This window comes from Pagrus major, chromosome 2, assembly GCF_040436345.1.
Source record: "Pagrus major chromosome 2, Pma_NU_1.0".
NCBI classification, from domain to species: Eukaryota; Metazoa; Chordata; class Actinopteri; order Spariformes; family Sparidae; genus Pagrus; species Pagrus major.
Genome location: NC_133216.1, coordinates 24,555,680 through 24,574,156, shown reverse-complemented (window position 1 = coordinate 24,574,156; position 18,477 = coordinate 24,555,680). Strand labels below are relative to the sequence as shown.

Below are 18,477 nucleotides of genomic sequence, written 5' to 3'. Positions count from 1 at the left end.
CATTGCAGCAGACACTTTATTTTGTACATTAAAACTTTAGAAATAACTTGATAGACATCCTCTTTACAAATGACAACAACGACATCAATACAATTCAAATATTTTCTAAACCGGCTGCAAGATAAGATCATAAAACAGGTGTGCCACTCGTTTGGCTAAATTACATCACATGCAAAGTGCATGGCATTCTTTGTCAAACAAGTTTTGGCGTCAAATCACACTTCTTCCTCACCCATGTCCATGGTAACTCCTTGGGATCCACATCAAAGAATAAACAGCCTTATAGGTGAAAGTGATCGGGTGATACTGGTGTATCTCCACCTTTAAGCTTCGGGATCATTAAGTTCCTGGGAGTTAGGAATGTCAGGTGCATATGCCTAGCAGAGCAGGAGCGTCATTTAGACCTGGGTGTCTGCTGATGTGCATGGTCTCTGGGGAGGAGAATTTAATAAAAGTAGCACAGGTCTCACAGGTGTGGGCCTTGGCTGCAGCGGTGGCCAGAATGTGCATGATCCTCAGCAGGGCAGTCTCACTGAAAAATTAAAAGCATATAATCAGACTGACAGGCAGGATAGAGGCAGACTAAAAACAGAAATGTTTTGCATCTTAGGCCACAGAAAAGCCAGAGCTCAGTGAGTGCTAATGGCGCCAGTGTAAAGGCTTTACATGGGTCCTCTGGATAAGGAGAATACTTCTTAGGAGTCAAGACACACACCTGCCAACATGGATGCTGGAGGCCAGACACCAGGCAGCCTCCCCTTCTGGGGTCGGGGGCTCCTGCAGAACTTGGCGGGACAAGCAGAGGGCCGCTCCTGCAAGCTGCACGGGCAGAAACACCACACACTGGCCCTCGAGGAGAGACAGCTCCAGCAGATAGCGAGCCATCCACACCACCTGGAGGCACACACACAAAACACTTTTAATCTCTTCATACTTCAAAATAAAATCACTGTCACGTGTGTTGGAGCATGCTTCAATTGAAGTTCAGGGAAATACAAAAATTACAAGAAACTGGGGAAGGAACACACACTGCAGAGCTACCTTAGCACTGCACCGAGCAACAGAGCCAAGAAGGAAGAGGAAATGCAGAGGGGGGCAGTAGGACAAATTGAACTTGAGCCCGCAAAGGACTTTGCGCTCCATTCGCAGCAGCTGATGCTTAGTGTAGGTGTGGTCCATCAAGTAGCAGAGTCCAGACACCTGGAAGAAGCAGCAAAAAAATACTGTCATCTCAGACTTATCAATTAACTTTCTTTGGGCATTAAAGCTACCAACTTACTTTAATAAACCAAGAAAAATGTGCCCACTCATCCAGCCACAAAACAGTCAAGCATTATTTACATGTTAGGCACCACACACACACACACACACACACACACAACCATGTGTTTTAACATACTGCATCTTTATAGTTGGGGGGGGGGGGCTGCTGAGCCAGCGTACCTCAGGGAGGAGACACTCTTCCTTCTTTGCAGCGAGGAAGAGGCAAACCATGCCGAGGAGCTGCAGGTTGGCTGTGTTCACCTTGATCTGACGCAGGGAGCGGTTGAGGAGGTGTATGGCCAGATAGAGGGTCTCTGCTTGAAAATGCATCATCTCCTGGTAGGAAATAAACCGGGCATTCAAGATCAAAAACTATACACAAAAAAATAAGTTTAGAAGTGAAGTTTAAAGCAATAGTTTGAGATTTTTGAGAAATAAGATTATTGATCGATTCAGTGCTATGAGCAACAGCCAGCAGCTGGTTGCATAACCCCCCTGGTAAAAATAAAAACAGTCTCACATATTGGTATTTGTACATATTAAACAAAATTCTTGAGCTTTGAGAGTGCTGAACGTTACCTTTGGACAGCGCCACACTAGCAGTTCCCCTCCAGTCCCAGTCTTTATGCTAGGCAGCTGCTAGCTTGACATTTACCATACAGACATGAGTGGTATCATTCTCATCCAACTCTTTGCAAGAAAAGTAAAACAAATAAATAAAATAAAAGCTTATTCACAAAAAATGTAGAACTATTCCATTAAACGTGCACTATGTAATATCTGCCACTAAGGGTCTCTCAATCAAAATAAAAAGTAAGTACTGTGGGATTATGGGAGCTGTTGTCTTTATTGTTAATAATAAAATGTTACATATATAAATGACATCCAAGACTTAATAGAGTCATCCTTTTGCCAACCTTAAAAAACATATGGCCTTACATGATCTGAATGGTTAGACAAGCTTTGTTTTGGGGGAGAAGAAACCCTCCATCTGCAGCGAGACTCACATGAACTTGAATGAGCCAGTCCACCAGGACAGCACGAGTGACATCAGTGAAAGGACGGGGCAGGTCAGCGTTGGGCATAGAGTTTTGGGTTTGAGTTCTCTGCAGGGTAAAAACCACAAAACAGGAGGCTGACACTAAATATTTCACAGAGATGCAGTGAGTCAAGTGTTTGTGCCAGTCCTCTAGGTTGTCCCTCTTCTATGCAACTAGTGATGACGCCTGCATGCAGCGCAATGTTCCATCCAAAAACTGGAAATTTAACAAAGACTAATGAAGCCGTTTAGTGACCTCCGTTCACGATGTCTCACCATCATATCCAAGAACATGTCCCAGGCGTATGTCCGGTCCCATATGAGGTCCAGCTTCTCCAGTGCCATCTCCACTTCACGGCGCAGCAAGCTGGGCACCAGTGCCTGGAGGCTGTGAAGACCCTGCAGCCCGAGAGGGTGAAGCAGCAACGGCTTGTCCACACACCCATCTGCTACACAGGATGGAAAATGGGATAAGGGAGAAAGGAAGGAATAACATGCAAGTTAATTATGTTGTGGTCGTTGCACTTTCCAAACTGACGGTATATCGTTTAAAAAAGGAGACATTCTGCTCATTTTCAGGTTCATCATTTAATTTTGGGTTACTACCAGAATAGGTTTACATGTTTTAACGCTTGAAAAACAGTTTTCTCATACTGTCCAGTGCTGCAGCTCTGTAATTCCCCCCGTCTAAAACACTTTTAGCACTCGTCTCTTTAAGCCCCCCTCCTGAATACCCAGTCTGCTCTGATTGGTCAGCTCACACACACCTGAGCTAGCGTCGCTCACAACAACAGAGCAGCTGTGCCAACTCAATTCTTACATGCCCAACTGGCGACTGGGCATAAATTATGCAAATGTTTGACACGGTGTGATGTCACTAAGTCACAGAATTAAAAAGGCGAGACTACAGACGAGGCGTTTCGGGAGCAGTGTTTCCTGTGGGAGAGAGGAGCTTCTGTTGGTGCGGACTTTGACCTTTTATATAAAAAAAGAACAAATAAAACACTAAAAGGACCAGACAAAAATGAAAAAAGCAGAATAGAGCCCCTTTAAAAAAGACAAAAGAGAAATAGAACGTCTCATAATGATTACACTACCAGCTGAGCATGTTTGACTGTCCTCATGGAACCCCATGATGATGTCTTCACTCGTCTGCGATAACCTCCTTTCCTGCAAAGAAGATGCCTGACTCAGTGAGACATTTGCTAGTGTGATCATGACAGAAAGAAAAAAAGAAAAAAAACACTAAATAGTCCCAGCTGATGTTCTGATCAAACAGTTTACAGTGAATGCAGCATCTCCCATTGTCATCTCCCAAAGAGCATTCCTCTAACCATGCAGTCATGATGTAAGACTAGTTTGCAGGGATAAGAAACTAGAACAGGAGCTAAGATGAGACGGACACTTTGGTATGTGTTGGGTGAAGATGACAAGCAGGAAGGAGAAGGCGTACCCATCTGCATTCAGTCTCCATTTTGACAGAGGCCATCCTGGACTCGTCTACTTCTACAGGCTGCCAGCGGTCTATAGGCACACAGGCGTTAGCCCAGGTTCTTAACGGGGCTCGCCTCTCATCCGCCTGGAGGGACAACACAAACACAAAGTCTGTGCACTGGTACTGATGTGATATTGGACACTCAAAACTATGATCTAATCTAATGTCTTTGACAGTGAGTGGAGTTGGTTCATGCTCTGTATGACAGCCAGTGGTGGCATGAAACGAGTGTCCCTGAAGAGGTTCTAATCAGACTGCTCCACACCTGGGATCATGGCAGGTGAATGCAATAACTTCAGATCAAGGTTAAATTGAGGAGTTTCTTTGTTATCCCCCTCATAAGATTAATCAAAAAAAAGCATCTACTATCAAATACCTAGAAAATATTGAGGGGGAAAGATTAAACATAAAAGAAAAGCAGAGCAGATTAGGACAACCTGGTGAATCCTATGGAAACTGGAATGACACTTCACTTCTAAACTTTTAACTTTCTGGATAAAATGTGATTTGGACTGGTTCTGCTGAGCCCGCTGAGCAGATGATGCTCACCTTCTTGTGTAAGTCCAGCAGGGGCTTGGAGTCGCAGAAACCAGTCCTGGCCATGGTCTCAGCCGGAGACAGTGTTTCCGTGTCGGGCCGCTGCAGCTACTTATCCACAGGTGTCAGCGGAGGCCTGGAGCGGAGAGAGTGGCCATGCTGCCCGAACAGCGGCTGATAAAGCCAGGTGGGCCGCGCTGATTGGGGTGGGGCCACCGGCGTCGAGGTAGACAGGTGGAGATTAGGACTTCCGGTCGACGTTTGAAAAATAAACCGCGTTAATTTATGCGACTGACAACATTTGTTTGTTTGTTTTTTACGTGCATTGGTGGTATCACGGATTAATTGGCTGATGGGAATTCATGCATATTATCTTAAAGACTGTGTCAATTTAAAAGCCTTTCCTACAATGCCAAACTATATCTCTGGTGAAGAAATATGTAACTTTTTATTTTTTGTGTGTTCCTGGCCTTAAACTGTCAAATTCCAGGATTTTGACTCAAATAATATCAGAGATGATATCTGAAATAATACAGGTCACATGACCTCTGTATCATCAGTGGTAGCTACAGCACTGGTCCCAATACTACAGTGTAAGCTTCATAAATGCTTGTTTGTTGCAGTGTATTTCATAAGAATAGACAAGTGTACACTGTAAAAAAAAAAAAATGCATTAAAAAAAGACACCCACACAAGCTTTATTCAGTAAAAATGTTTACTGGCACATTATAGTTGCAAATGTTATAAGCTACCATATTGTAGCAGGTATAACCCGTTACATTGTAAAGTCTTGCAAAGGGGGGCTGAAACTGTCTACCAGGACAACATCCTCCCCTTAAAGATTGCTTTTTTCATTGCCCTCTGAGCCTCAACTAACAGCAACAAGCAAACAAAATCTTGTTACACCAGCATCAGGTGTGACATTCGTGACTGTTGATCACATTCAAATATACAGAGAAGCAAGGTAACCATAGTAAAGCTGCAAATCAAATACTACAAAGCTGCAGGCCTCCCCTTCTACTAATGCTGCATTCACCATCAAGCTTTTTTTGTTTTGTTTTTTTTGGTATTTACACAATAGTGAGGAGGCACTTGTTGTGCCTGTGTATGCCTACAGGAGAGGTCAGGGGTATTAACTTGCATGTTTAGCTGTGAAGCATTGCTTAAAGCGTGGCCAGCAGCAGCGAGGTTCAGAGTATGGCTTCACAACCAATATTAAAAAAGTTCAGCAGCACCCCCTTATGGCCATGATAGCAATGAAGGCAAATCCACAGTGGAGTCCATCAGTGCAGTGGTTCTGATATCCGATCCTGCCGTTTCCAAAGCAGGACACTAGGCTAGAGTATGATGGCTGTGCCTGAGCCAGTGAGAAGAGGTGCTGGAGTTGTGAACTGTAAATCAAAGCCATTTCCACAGAGATCACATTTTCATCCGCAGGAACTGGGGCCACCTGCTGTCCAGCAACGGGAGTCAAAAACCTTCTGCTTTTTCTGTGTCCTTGTCATCACTTTCACTCAAACGTCTCACTATCACTCACACAAACTTAAATAAAAACAAATTAATGTGTGTCATGATGGGTGGATGCTGGTTGCTGCTTTTGCAAAACCTTTAAATATCACGGTAGAATTAGCAATCTGCAGAGAATAGTGGAAAAATATCTAAAATGTCAATTCAATTATTCTCAACTTTTTAAAAAGAGTACTATTTTATGTAGGAAAATGTAAGTGCTGAGGGAATTTTATCAAGTTGAAAAAAAAGGACTGATAAAATAGCTGTTAATTTATCTTGATAATACTTAAATATATGTTGAATTATGCAAATTATGAACAGTGAATTCAGTTCAGCTTCAGTTCAGAATGTGATAATGCAAACCAAAAAATAACTGCCCACTTAAAATGAAATTACTGATAGTTAGCATGTTAGCTAAATAAACAATATCAAGATGGAAATCCCATGAAATGAAGAACTTAATCAAAAAGAAGGCCATTTAAAAACTTTAATATATATATTTTATATAATGTATACTTAAACAAGACAATGCGTCTTCCAAAATCATAGAAATAGATGGACACAAAAAGGAGTAAAATCAACAAAAACAATGACAAACAAAAAAAAAAAAGATCTTGATGTTCCTTTAGTGAAGCTCGAAGAGCAACCAACATCTCTTCCAGCGATAGGTAATATAAAATGCTGGCGTCAACATGAGCACTTTTCAATATGCTGTCCAGAACCTCTCTCAATCATGTGCCGTCATAACTCAACCAGCAGATTTACGTTTCAACTTGACAATACATGAGCTGATGTTTTGATTAGTTCCTCCTGTCTGCAGCAGGTTGAAGGTTGGTCTACCAGCTCATGCAGAGTTTAGTTGGATTGTAAACCTGCAGACTGTTGCTCCAGACATACAACTACGTAGATTTAAGTGCCTCGACACAGCATTAAAGAAAACAAACCAAAGGTTCTTAACATCAAATGTGGAATCATTCGAAGTGATAAATGTCCACCAAGTCAGTCGATTTTTGGCCTCATTATAAAATACTTAACATCAATTGAACGCTCTTTCTTTAAATACGGGAACACTCAAAGGCTTATTTTAAAAAATATTTTTAAAACTTACACTGATATTACAAATGAACAAAAGATTGGTGCCCAACTCTTCAGCTAGAATGTGAGAATTACTGTATTGAGGACAGCGGATGGCTGTGTTCATCTACATTGGTCTCTACACAGATTGGGGAACATCTGTGGTCAAGCACCTAGTCTGTATTCTCCTCTTTCCTTCTATTTTTATGGTCTCTAACACATAACACACAACTGGCCTTAATGAAATGTACAGCTCCAACCACAAGCTAGTTGGTTGATAAGTCAGTCTGGACACAGTGACGTGGACTTTCAGAGCCTGACTGCTGCAACACTTTGAGTTAAATTAAGCAACTTTTAAAGCAAAGGTTAGCCATGCAAGAGTTTCTATTCCTGACTGAGTCAATTTAGCGCCGAGCTGGTCACAGCAATCATAAATTACATGCTTGTTCTGCTTGTTCCCTTTTAGAAAGGCCATCGAGTGTGCCGAGTAGTGTCCTCGCGTCGATATTCCAGCAATAGTTCAGTTTAAAAACATGCACAAAACAGACACAAATGGATGGTTGAGAATCAAAAATGGATGGTTGAGAATCAAAAATGGTTGTTCAGACATTCTCCTGCACTCATACACACACACACACTGACGTGTCCATTCGCTTATACACGTGCAGTGCAAACACAGAAATAGGCAAACCCTCCTCCCCTCTTCTCTGCCCCATTTCCCCTACTGTAAGAACAGTTCCACACTTGATTTGTAACAGCAAGTTCCAGAAAGAGCACTTGTTAAAAAAAATGAAAAAGTAAATCACAAAATATGCAGAAATATGGCTTTACATTTAAAACCGCAACAATCGATGAAATAAAAATGTGTCTTTTTTCCCCAAATCGTTTCCATTTTCCTAATTTCGATTATAATTTTTTTAATTCTATCAAGTACGTTTGTGTGTATATATATGCAGTCTATGCATGGGTTGGTGGGTGGGTGTGTGTGTGTGTGTGTAGCATGGGTACAGCTGGTAAAGAGGTGGTACTTGCTGGCATAACCTGGTTTTCAAAGTGTCAAAGGCTTTGATGTGGTACCCAGTGTAGTGCAGCAGAGGTCCTGCAGGGAAAGCCTGAAGCCGACCCTGAGAGGACGTAGAGAGACAAAGCTGCCGGTCTATCCACACAAACCTGCTGAGGTCAGTCATTCACGGCCTGTGTGTTCAATCCATACTCTATGATCGCATCTTGTCTGATTTGCCAGTGCGTGTGTGTGTATGTGTGTGTGTTTGAGTGTCTGTGAGTATATGTGCGTTAAAGACCGAATGAAAATGTGTCTTGTGCCAGTTGTCGTTTGTGTCATTCCAACTCCCCAGCAGTGCAAGTGTGTATGTGGGATTGTGATCGTGTGTAAGCCTGCCTGCATGTTCAAGAGTCTGAGTGATCATTCCCGTATGCTGGCAGAGTAGGAGAACTGAGGGAAGTGCGTACGCTGATCTGAATCCTCTGGATCTAAGCTGTCATCTGGAGTATGAGAATGAAGAGAGAAAAAAATCAATTTTATCCAACAGCTCAAAAAAATATAAATGCGTACAAACACGTATGAACCGGGTAAAACAGCACAAACGACAGATGCCCATCTACTTACACTTGTCAGGGGGAGTTATTGTTATGGTTTGTGCTGTGAACTCGTCATCGAAGTAACGTGTGTCCGTCTCCGATGTGACCTGGGGCTTGAAGGGTGGAACAAGCTGAGGAGAGGCAGAATATCAGTCATTTTACGTCCTGCACATTTTATATTAAAGGGGCCTCATTATGCTTTAAAGTTTCAAATAATATATTAAATGTGGGAAAAGTAATCCCTGTGAGTAAACATGGGGCGGCAGTGTCTCAGGAGGTAGAGCTGGTCGTCCACCATGTGGAAGGCCACTGGTTTATAAATGCTATGTAAATGCAGCCCATTTACAATTTAGCTGTCGCTGCTAATTGAGCTAACTAGCTGCACAGCTAAACGAGCTAAATAGTTAAGCAACAAACAAAACTGTCTGTCTGTCAGAAAACCTGGTAATTCACTGAGTTAATTTATCCCTAAAAAGTGATTAAGTTTCACCAAAATCAGTGAATAAACCGTGCCATCAAGCACAACTGCAAGAGGAAGGCACTAATTGATCTGTGGATGCTGCCCCTCGGCAGGCTTCTGGAGGTTATATGAACTATGAATCATGCAAGGCTGTACTAGTGGAGTCCCAGAATAAAAATATCGAGTTGGAAATTGGCATAATAGGTCCCCTTTAAATGTCACATCATTTGTGTTTTCGTCCCAGCACCTCACCTTCTTGTCGATAACATCCTGCCAGTTGATGGAGGTGAAGAACTTGTGGTTCATCACGTCTTTGGCATCGTCTGGTCCACCTCCGAGCCTGTAAACAAAACAAAACACTGTCATCATCATCACCCACTCAGCAGACACCTTTTCTTTACGCAGATAATTGTACAAACTCAGTCAATAGAAATGTACAACATGCACTTGTGTTGTTCTCTTCTGACTTGTGTTTACCAATTTTTAGCTAAATTGTACTCTTCATTTCCTTCCTTACAAGTGCATGTGTTAGTAAGCCTGCAGGCAGTGCTCAGTGTGCTAATATTAGATGTCATTCGACTGTTCCCAGAAGCAACAGGGCTCGACCAAAACAACAATCAATTATACCCTTGTTTATGGCCATTACCCTGTACCAAAACTAATCAAGAAGGAACAAGGGTTTAATAATGTGGTTACTTATTTTATAACTGTATGTGTGCTGCCCCCAAGCACAGTGGACAGGTGCAAAGAAATTGTTTTTCTGGCTTCAGGAGCCAGTTATTGAGCTATGTTTTCACAGTCACAATGTACATAAATAATAAGAATTTATTATATCCCAAGTTAATAGTCTGTTATTTAATGAATTACACATAATTTCAGATTATTTTTGTTGTTGTTGAGTTTTGAATTTGCTGTGCTTTCACCAAAAAATCTTTCAACAAAAAAAATCTTTCAAAAGTTTCAATGGAAGAGTACAAATGTAAAAAACAAAAGTTGCTGAGAGAACTGACGAGATGCTGCTGAAGAATGCTTCTTCCTAAATCATTTATATGGCTGCAGTAAATAGATGTTTACAAAAACAGACCTCCAGCAATATCTGGGCATTCTCAAGCTTTCATCAAACCCATGTTTGATTTCAATTGTCTTAATATCTGTAAAACTTTTTTAGGCATCATTTTTATTTCCATCCTTCCAATACTGATAGAATTAGTGACACTGCCGTTATCATGTGCTTATTTTTACCCCAGTTATTCTCACATATTATTACTAATTATTCTAAAATATACATCAGCAGCCAACCACAAACCTTTGTTTGGGGTCCTTTTTGAGCAGACCTGCCAGCAGGGCCTTGGCTTCAGGGGCCAGGTTCTTGGGGAAGCGGATCTCCTCCATGAGAATAAGCTCAAAGAGACGCTCATGGTCCTGGTTGTAGAAGGGCAACCGGCCACACATCATCTCATACATGACCACTCCCAATCCCCACCAGTCCACCGCCCGTCCATAGTCGTTGTCCTCAAGCACCTGACAGGGTAGGAATTAAAACAAATGAGAGACAAATGAAACAATCGAACGTTTCAAGGCCCTATTCACAGACACCAAAATGACTTATTATACAGCATCATTACAGATGAAATAAGGCCCTTACTACATGGCTACATCTATGCTACAGGATATTTAGTTTTTGAACAAAATCAGAGAGATTTTGATCCTGTTGATTGGCAATGTTCTAAAGGTCAACTAGCCTTTTTTTAGAGTTCGTATTATATTGTTGTGGTATCCAAATCACCAACAATACAATTTTACAGCCAGCTCTACCAGCTGAACTACTGTCTGGTCTGAACTTGTTTTCACATAGTGCCCCACAATGAAGTTCCTCCAAAATGAAACATCCAACTTAACTCATTTCAAGCTCATCCAGCACTGTGGCATCAGTGCTTATTGACATAAATCTGGTCACAAAACACATTGATGTCAGAGCCCCCAAGTACTATGGAGTTACCTCTGGTGCCAGGTACTCCGGGGTTCCACAGAAGGTTTTCATGGTGGCGCCGTCTGTGATGCCTTCTTTACACAGCCCAAAGTCTGTTATCTTTATGTGGCCGTCCTTGTCTAACATGAGGTTCTCCAGCTGCACAGGGAAAGATTCAAATTAGAGTCAAATTAGTTGACAGCTATGACGGGAAAAGGAGTGAAAAATGGAATATAGCTGAGAGCACCTGTGAGTACAATACATGATTGAAGAGGAGGACTGAACATTGCAGCACTTGTAAAAATGCCTTGCTAAAGGGTTAAGTTGTATGACAATCTACAGTTATAGCATATCAAATAACACCCTCTGCAGCTATTTACTATGAAACAATACTATACGATCAGAGAGAGCAGACGCTGTACCTTTAAATCCCTGTAAACTACATTGCGTGAGTGTAGGTACTCCAGTGCTGACACAATTTCTGCACCATAGAATCTCGCTCTGTCTTCTGTGAACACTCTGTCCCGCGATAAGTGAAAGAATAGCTGAAAAAGAATAAAGAAAGAATTAGGGACAATCCTTCATGTTTCTTGAGATTTTTGATTTGATCAAAAAGCACTTGATTTGGACAATTTCTTAACTCTTGAGTTATTCTTTATGGTCATTTTCAGTGTGTGCATTTAAATATTTCTGTGTGTAGGTCCACAGTCATTCTGAAAATAGCTTCTTTAATCAGTTTTTGCATTCATAATCAGCCCAGTACATGCAGCCGCCACAGCAATCCCTGCAATGGCTGATATAAGCATCATTATTTACACAGCTTATACGGACTTCTTGAACAGTTCACAATGGGGCGGATGGATTTTAGAGTAGGCTAATTTGAAAGTATGCTTATATCACATGTACTATCAAAAGTCCTGTGGGTTGGTTTCCCCCTTTTTACACCACAAACAACCTGCACCAGGGAACGCATAGAAGTGGAACAGGACCCTCCTTTTCAAGTGCTCTTGGTCCGGTTGTTTAGTCCGCACCAGGGTTTGATTGACAGGTTTAATTGAAGCCCAAACAAACTGCACTAACTAGGCAAACACACAAGTGTCCGTTTAACCAAACAGGTCAGGAGTCACCCTTAAATTGATGCATCGCAATGTGTTGGCTTTTGTACACCCCTACTACAATTGGTCATCTTCCAAAGGGTCATGCACAGGTATATCAACACATCAGACGCAACTGTGGGCCAGATGGAAAAGAGTTCAACTTACTTCTCCTCCATTTGCATACTCCATCACAAAGCATAGCCGGTCATGCGTTTGAAATGCATATTTTAGTGTCTGTAGAGGAGAAAACAAAACTTAGTGACTGCATTATGCTGACTAAATGGTCAGTTCATTTTGGAAAGCACCAACTGAGGCAACAATACAGCCACTGGTAACTCACCGTTAGAAAGGGATGCCGCGTATTTTGGAGAACTCTGCTTTCTGTAACTGTGTGTGCCACCTCATCCTATAGGAATACACACACAAACACCTTTGGTATATGCAATGAAAGCAAGACCCCATACTAATATATAGAAACACTTCCAAAACAAGTTAATGCAAATATCATACTGTGATGTGATTAGTACGAACTTTTGCAATGATGACTTCTTTGCGGAGGATTTTCATGGCGTAGTACATCCCCGTGGCCTTCTCCTTCACCAGGATCACTTTACCAAATGTCCCTTTCCCCAGCAGTTTCAGGTAGTCAAAATCACTCATGGTCTGCAGGAACAAGGTTCAAAGATAAGACTTCACAACGGTGCACACATCTGCTGGTGCAAGAGAGTGAGCTTCCACCTGGCTTTTCTCAAACACACCATGAATGGTACATCTGTGAGTTTGATGGGGCTTGAAGACTAACTTAGATGTTAGATGTGAAAATATTGGGAGACGAATGAGAGGTAGGGCTGACATCAGAGAAGCAGCGGGAGGAAAACAGCATGTAGAGAAGGAATATTTTCCCAAAAAGCGATGGATTTAGGATTTATTTTGATCACCAGAATAAGTGACTGTTGCAACAGTGGAAAGATGAACAAAGATGCTATTTTATTTAGTTTTTCTGTCAAGTTTGAATGAAGTGTGTTTTACAATGATTAAAAATGATTGTTTCAGCAAATGGAGTCAAAAAGTGTTGTCCCCATTAGTCACTTCTATACTAGACATTAATCTCTCATGCGAGACATGACGTGACATGCTGGAATAAATATGAAAATGTCTCATTAAATTTGAGTACTGGGCCTTTAAATTAACAATTGACAAACAGCAGACTTTTTAACACTGCAAAAAATGACTTAAGTCTTTGGCAGATCTACAGTAACGTGCAGGGAACGGTAAACAATACCACATCCAATGCAGGAAATGATTTAACTAAAGATAGGCCCATACAAGTATGTAAATCAAACTGCTTGAAAGATCCTAATCTGCTTAATTTAATAACAGCTATATGTACTGCATCTCTACGTACATTTTACACTGGATGACAAAGTCAACGGTCAAAAGATAAATACAGTCCGTAAAAAGAGAGCCATTCAAAATCACTTGAAGTGAATCAGCACTAGACAAAATATATACACGAATGTTACCCTCCGCCCATTTAAAAGGTTGCTTCACCAAAAAGCTTTGAGAAAGAGGCTTAAAGTTTAAACAACTTGCTCAATAAAGATGAGCTTAGCTGGACAAACAGCAAACAGTCAGCTGCCAGCCGCTGCTTGTGCAAATACTGACCACTTTTGTGCGGGATTTGGACACAGCAATCTCCATCTCCTCTGTGCCGCTGATGTCGCTTGGTGAGCCAAATTTGATCTCCATGGGCTCCTCATCCTGCTGCTGACTCTTCAGGCTATTTGCCACTGCCTGGATCGATCGCATCCATTCTTTCCTGTGCCAGAAGAAAACACACATTGCCCTTATCAAATCTAGCCAAAGCCATGTCTACATCACTCTGAATCTATTCTAAAAAGATTTGAAATGGCAGGTTTTTAAGTTTTGCCTTAAGATACACTTTGTAGTTAACAATAACATTTTTATAAACTCTTTGTATTCAGATGGATGGTATAGATGTTGTGCCAAATATATATCTTAAAAGGAAAAACACTAGTTCAGTAAGCTAAATTCAGAAGGTTGAGGATAATCTGGGGGGCTGCTGGGATTTGGTACTTGGCAGAGCCGATGTAAACAAATCTCAATGACGATTGCTTGGGTTAGGGGTGAATAAATCAGGTTTAATCTGGCACTGAATTCTATTTCGAGCATGGCGGTCTTTTCTACTCTCGCAAACTACATTTCACTGCCTCTTGTGAACAATGGTCCATTTAGGCCATCTGTGAGTCATTTTGGGGAAAAGCAGTTCCTTGATTGTTTCTGTCCTTACTTCCTTTAAAGAAAGACTTGTCTCAGCTTCTGTCACAAAACTTAATTTCATTCCAGGAATAATTTTAGTTGGTAAAATGAGTTTCTCATGAAAACAAATCTTCAAACACAGACAAGACTTCGGTCATCTCCACTCTAATCTACACTGGAGACAGAGTGCTATGACTGTGTTCACACTATGCTGGCTAAATCTGAAATCTAAAGGTTTTTTCCTTCTCATTTTGGCCTTATTTTCACACTAAACCAGTATTTTACATGCCCACCAGTCCTTTCCAATCTTTATAAATCTGAATACAACAACTGTGTGTCACTTTTAACCTGTATTCATGTTTATGCGGTGTCATGTGATACACGATTTGACTGATGTTTCTAAAAGTGTCCTCGAGTGCGTTTTTTTACATGTGAAAATTTAATTTTCAGTTGTGGTTCACATTTTGACTAAAGCCTATTCCACCGAAGAGACAGAAAATCAAATTCAATATAAAACCCTTTGAATGAAAATCTTTTACCTCTCCTCATTGCTGTCTACATGGAAGGTACGCTCAATCACGGAGGTCCATTGCAGGCAACGAATGACAAATGTGTTGGGCCTAGGGCGCTCCGTCTTCATCAGCTGGCATTCTACAAAGCACAGACACATCAACTAACACTGAAGAACAACAAAACATAAACACACTTCTCGAAAATCGAGCGAGCACTTATTGAAATTTGCTGGCCAGAAGGGCAAATTCACCTGCGACAGAGAAGTTGTTGAGCGGTGGGAGGCTGTGGTCACTGGACACCTCAGGCTTCTCTTTGTAACCAATGAAGGAGCCATCGCTCTTTAAGATGAAGTAGCGGGGCCGCCATGTTTTGATGTATTCACCTGGAAAACAGACAGGTGAAGATTACAATAGAGATCTGCTGTAAGTGACTGCCATCAATGAGGGAAGAAACCTAACAAACCTGCAGGGGGAGTATTTTATACTCAAGATGGAGATTTTGACATGGAATATGACTTTAATGTAAACTCAGATGATTGACAGCAAACACAAGGGGCCCCTTACCTCTCTTGTGGAGCCATCCCTCTCTCACAACAGTGACTTCATTCATGCTGGGGCAGAAGACTCTCTGGATTGGGAGGGGGCTGCAGACAAGCTTGTGGAAATTGTGCAAACTGTTCCTATTGGTCAAGTGCCCGACAGTGGCTCAGATTAAAAAAAAAACAAACAAACAAAAAAAACTTAAAACTGTGATACCTGGAGGAAAACAAACAGAGAGAAATACTGTTAGTGCAGAATAGACAATTATTTCAAGCTCTCCATACAAAACAAAAACAATGCTCATCATAGCCTGGTGTAGCTTTGAGAGATGAAACGATTAGTTGATTAACAAATTAGTTAATTGAAATAAAAGTAATTACTAACTATTATGATAATCAATAGCAAAACAATTCAATAAAACAGTTGCTGGTTCTAGCTTCTTATATGTAAGGATTTGCTGCTTTTCTTAGTTACTTATGAGAATAAATAAAGACTCTTTGGGGTTTGGACTGCTGGTTGGCCAAAAGAAGCAATTTGAAGACACCAGTTTCGGCTCTGGGCAATAGGGATGAGCATTTTTCACAATGTTTGTTGACGGTTTATAGACCAAACAATTAATTGTGAAAATAATCACTACATTAAATTGATAATAAGAATCCTTTGTTGGTTGCAGCTCTTGTGGCATTAATATGTAATTACAACTCACGGGGAACAACAACAGTCAGTCACGTGCAAAGGGCCATAAACCACCCAAACCAGAAAAAAAAAATTCACAAACACAACAGAAGGTCATGTGAATACTTAGCATAAGTGCACTGTTACTCTTTGTAAAAACTCATGTATAAAACCTCAGCTGACTTGTAAATATGTGAGCAACAAGAGCTGTGTGACTGCAGGCTATTTACAATTCAGTTCCTCACTTTGAATAAAAAAACACAGCCCGGGGTAATATTCTTATTAAACTCGCACTTGCCTTTTTGGATGTAGAGGAACACTGAAAAATAAACATGTAACCGACATAGGGCCTAAAGGAAGTAAACCTACTGCCAGGAAGGTGGAGGTTAAGACATAAAGTGAAACCGATTTCTCAAAACAAAGGAAACTTTCTGTGTATTGCTCTTGATTCCTATCTGAGTGTTGTCGCCACAGCACTGCGCTTGAATAAATTCCTCACCTTCTGAGGCACCCGAAACACAACTCCACAACAAAGAAAATGCTGAAATCTGCACTCTGCTCACCACCTCTTATCTGGCCATCTCACACTTTTTGACAGTGATATCCAGAATGAGACTAGCATAATGACTATCATGACCACAAGCTAGATATTAAAACTTCAGGCACCTCAATTATCTCTTGCAAGTCTCCCTGAGAAAACCCAGTGTTTCTGTGTCATGATACAGTGTGTTTAAATGCTGTTACTCTAATTATGCCAGGTAGAAAACAAATGTGGAATATGCCAGTGATCTAACGATTAGCAACATGGCTGCAAAGCCCTGTATTGTTAAATATAATAGCCTCCCACAGCTCTTGCTGAATGTTTGTGGAGAGGCCTTGGTGATCCAGGGTCAGCCCTGAATCAACAGCTTATGTTAGATAATAGGTTTACCAGAATTTCACAGTATTTCAGTGAAAGTGATGGGGTTGGATATTACAGTACATACAGTCAGTCACCGGAACTCAAAGACTGTTTGAACTACTTTGTTTACAAAGATAAAAAGATAAGGCTTCCCACGACTTCGGACTTTTTTATGGCCATCAGAAGTCCGACTACGGCTGTTTATCATAGTTTTACAACTACTAATTTGAGAAGCCAGAATAATAGTGGGTGCTCTATGAGCTAGTAAACACAAAGCACAAAACTTTCCTATTGTACACCAGAAAAAGCACAATGGATTTAAACAAAGAGGACATCTACAATTATATCTAGTCAAGCGTTAAGGTACTTGGTTCACATGTGATGTTAGCTAGCACAACTTGAGGAAATGTAGAGACCATAGATATCATTACTTTACATATCTACCATGGTAGATTATTATATTTAATTAATGTATGACATATTATAAACTACGACCAGCACAACCACAAGCTGCCAAACGTAAACATTACCGTAACGTTAACGCATCCTCACCCTCAGTGTGGTACCGAGCTAACTGAGGCAAAGTCAACAAACGTTTCCTTCAAAGTCCAAGACAGGTCGTTAGCTTTCCTACCCTAGCTTAACAGTACACAAGTTACTACAACACTTCAACTACAGCCGACGGACGGTTCGGCCAAGTGGCGCCTCAGACAGCAGTGAGGACACTGACCACGACCGCATTACGACCAAACAAGGCAGCTAGCCAAAATAGCTTTCAAGCTAACGGCTAGTTAGCATGGCAGTTAGCCACTTGCGCTAGTTCTCGTTCCCCCGGCTGCTCTTACCTCGACTTCAGCGACGAAATATTCTCAGCTGTCGGTTCTCAAAGAGGCTCCGAGGTTGGCTACACAAAGCTCGCACCAGTTATCACCTGAAGCTTGTGTGTATTGAACTCTGTCAATGATCACACAGCTTAGCGGACTGCTCGCCGAGCTTGTTTTCTTCTCTCACAACAACAGCGGCGGTGGCGGCGTGCTTGGTCTGTTGCTGCTGCAGTGGCTCACTGAAGCGTAAGCGAGCCAGCGAGAGAATAAAGTCCACCGAGCTCCAACTTGATGGATAGTTGTGCTGAACACGACGACAAATAATTTACAAATCCCGGAAGGATAAAACCGCCTCTTTATGGGTTTAGTATGGTTAGTCGCCTGCTAAGCGTGGAAACCCTCCGTCCCAAGCCAGACAGTACAGCAGCCTCGCAGACGCACACAAAAGGAAGTGACGTACGAGGCCAGAGAGGGTCCACTGCACCTGAACAGTCGGTGTGAAAAGTACATCAAGTACTATACTGTAACCTTAACCTCACCCCGGCTGCACAGAGCTGCTGTGCAGATTGTCTGAGAGATAGGCAGAGAAAAAAAAAAAACGTCAGATGTCCCAAAATGTGTCTTTTCACTCAGAGCTCCCACCTCCTCTTTAAACCAGTAGCTCTTTCAGTCTACCTGCCACCACTACACACACCTGAGCACC

At 41.6% G+C, this 18,477-nt stretch overlaps 2 protein-coding genes across 5 annotated transcripts; both read right to left on the bottom strand.

The window, feature by feature from the left end:
• Positions 1 to 2: 2 nt before the first annotated feature.
• Positions 3 to 4,500, bottom strand: ccnp (cyclin P). Of its 2 annotated transcripts, none has more exons than XM_073489879.1 (9): positions 4,347 to 4,500; positions 3,756 to 3,881; positions 3,400 to 3,472; positions 2,579 to 2,748; positions 2,271 to 2,369; positions 1,444 to 1,599; positions 1,042 to 1,200; positions 716 to 894; positions 3 to 532 (listed from the first exon to the last, which is right to left on the bottom strand). In XM_073489879.1, exons 1-9 carry the CDS (start codon positions 4,398 to 4,400, stop codon positions 364 to 366), a joined length of 1,185 nt encoding a protein of 394 aa, XP_073345980.1. In that variant the 5' UTR covers positions 4,401 to 4,500; the 3' UTR covers positions 3 to 363. The 2 variants fall into 2 exon arrangements, with proteins under 2 accessions (XP_073345980.1, XP_073345973.1); XM_073489872.1 differs by having other exon boundaries at positions 2,579 to 2,751; positions 4,347 to 4,499.
• A 1,816-nt stretch (positions 4,501 to 6,316) lies between these two features.
• On the bottom strand, positions 6,317 to 18,202 carry akt2 (v-akt murine thymoma viral oncogene homolog 2). 3 transcript variants are annotated; one of them, XM_073491983.1, is made up of 14 exons: positions 17,796 to 18,202; positions 15,399 to 15,590; positions 15,086 to 15,217; positions 14,862 to 14,973; positions 13,708 to 13,861; positions 12,574 to 12,705; positions 12,383 to 12,448; positions 12,208 to 12,276; positions 11,368 to 11,490; positions 10,976 to 11,104; positions 10,283 to 10,497; positions 9,229 to 9,316; positions 8,545 to 8,647; positions 6,317 to 8,420 (listed from the first exon to the last, which is right to left on the bottom strand). In XM_073491983.1, exons 2-14 carry the CDS (start codon positions 15,442 to 15,444, stop codon positions 8,341 to 8,343), a joined length of 1,449 nt encoding a protein of 482 aa, XP_073348084.1. In that variant the 5' UTR covers positions 15,445 to 15,590; positions 17,796 to 18,202; the 3' UTR covers positions 6,317 to 8,340. The 3 variants fall into 3 exon arrangements, with proteins under 3 accessions (XP_073348084.1, XP_073348093.1, XP_073348101.1); XM_073491992.1 differs by lacking the exon at positions 17,796 to 18,202 and adding an exon at positions 17,481 to 17,668; XM_073492000.1 differs by lacking the exon at positions 17,796 to 18,202 and adding an exon at positions 17,503 to 17,666.
• Between the last annotated feature and the right edge of the window lie 275 nt (positions 18,203 to 18,477).

What these genes read in the sequence shown, in the direction of transcription:
- ccnp (XM_073489872.1), bottom strand. Translation starts at nt 4,400, where the DNA reads ATGGCCAGGACTGGTTTCTGCGACTCCAAGCCCCTGCTGGACTTACAC. An exon ending in TGGAGACTGAATGCAGATGG is followed by an intron (nt 3,473 to 3,755) that starts GTACGCCTTCTC and finishes TCTTCTTTGCAG; the next exon opens with GAAAGGAGGTTATCGCAGAC. An exon ending in ACATGTTCTTGGATATGATG is followed by an intron (nt 2,370 to 2,578) that starts GTGAGACATCGT and finishes TTTACCCTGCAG; the next exon opens with AGAACTCAAACCCAAAACTC.
- akt2 (XM_073491983.1), bottom strand. Translation starts at nt 15,444, where the DNA reads ATGAATGAAGTCACTGTTGTGAGAGAGGGATGGCTCCACAAGAGAG. An exon ending in AGTATGCAAATGGAGGAGAA is followed by an intron (nt 11,491 to 12,207) that starts GTAAGTTGAACT and finishes ATTCTTTTTCAG; the next exon opens with CTATTCTTTCACTTATCGCG. An exon ending in AGGATGTTATCGACAAGAAG is followed by an intron (nt 8,648 to 9,228) that starts GTGAGGTGCTGG and finishes GCCTCTCCTCAG; the next exon opens with CTTGTTCCACCCTTCAAGCC.